Genomic DNA, 1,361 nt, shown 5'->3' with positions numbered 1-1,361 from the left:
ACTCACAAAACGTTGTAGCCTGGATCACAGGAGGCCTGCGTTTGAATCCTGCCGCTGCCGCGAATGGGCTGTGTGACTCTGGATATGTCATTTGTCCTGCTGAGGCTACAGTTTTCCCATCCTTAAAGCCATCCTTTAGACAATATTGATGGCTTTCAAATTGTATTCCGCATGGACCTAAGAGTATGTGGAGGTGATAGAAGTCCCTTCACCCATGTTTTAAAATTTTTTAAAGTTTATGTATTTTGAGAGAGAGAGAGAGCAGGGCAGGGGCAGAGAAAGAGGGAAAGAGAGAATCCCCAGCAGGCGCTGCGCTGTGAGCATGACGCGGGGCTCGATCTCACGAACCTTGAGATTAAGACCTGAGCCGAAACCAAGAGTCGGACGCTTAAGTGACTGAGCCACCCAGGTGCCCCTGCTTTCATGTATTTTATCTACTGGGCCTTATTGTAGGATTCCTTATGGAGCAAAATAACCAAAAAGATCCCACTGCTGAAAACAAAACATTGGAAAACCTCGAGATGAGATAGACGAGATGTTCCTTAAAGTCCTCTGGCTCTGGAGCCTATGACGTCTTGGTATATGTCCCAGGTCCCTCCGACCTCTCTATCTTCTACTTCTCATGCTCCCCCTCTCCCCCTTCCCTTCTCACCCCACCAGAACATAAACTCTAAATGAGATTCCAAAGAAAAAGACACAGATCTTTTTGATTCCATTCCTCCCGGGTTCACTTGGGAACCAGGTTTTAGCGTTCTGTTTCAGGGAGAGTTATGTGAGTTATCGGAGCATGGGATGCTGATCGTTCTCTGCCAATCTCCTTTGGCAGGCCTCAGATGAGCTGTAAAGAAGCTGAGGGCATCTGCTCTCAAGAGGCATCTGCAGGAGAGAGACAGAAACCCAAACAGATGTGACTGTGATGAGTAAAAACGAGAGAATCCAGACAGCATATCAGGAGCAGCCCTCAGTACCTTCTGCGCAGGAAGGAATTGGCCGTCTTGCTGAAACTCCGAAAAGGAGAGATTTCAAACACCCGTCCTTTGTGAAGGTAAACATCATCGGAGCCAGTTGCCAGTTGGCTCCGCATCTTCGCTAACAGCCCACCAAAATCTCTCCGTGACCAGTTACCAGGTGAAGGACTGACGATGAGTGCAAAGGGAGAGACCGGGGACAGCTTCCAGGGCACCAGGGGCGGGTGACGCCTGCATCTCACCGCAAACTGAGCAGGGCAGCAGCGGGGGCGTGTTAGAGACTGGGCAGCGAGTACCACCGTCTGTGGCCATCTAATTATGTCCAAAAGCCCAGAGAGACGACTGGCTAGAAATACAAATGAGGAGATTAGAGAAAAGCCATTAGCAAAGGCT

General features: G+C 49.4%; 1 protein-coding gene across 1 annotated transcript in view; it reads right to left on the bottom strand.

The window, feature by feature from the left end:
- Positions 1–1,084, bottom strand: part of FGF13 (fibroblast growth factor 13) — an 85,316-nt gene extending 84,232 nt beyond the window's left edge. Inside the window, exons 1-2 of the mRNA XM_077773936.1 lie at positions 969–1,084; positions 653–753 (exon numbers count right to left, since the gene is read on the bottom strand). Coding sequence (XP_077630062.1) covers positions 653–753; positions 969–1,084 — 217 coding nt within the window. The remainder of the gene's footprint in view (positions 1–652; positions 754–968) is intronic.
- Positions 1,085–1,361: the final 277 nt, after the last annotated feature.

This window comes from Crocuta crocuta, unplaced genomic scaffold (assembly GCF_008692635.1).
Source record: "Crocuta crocuta isolate KB4526 unplaced genomic scaffold, BGI_CrCroc_1.0 scaffold241, whole genome shotgun sequence".
Classification (NCBI taxonomy): Eukaryota; Metazoa; Chordata; class Mammalia; order Carnivora; family Hyaenidae; genus Crocuta; species Crocuta crocuta.
Note: the sequence above shows the minus strand (reverse complement) of the source record. Positions and strands in the feature narration are given on the sequence as shown.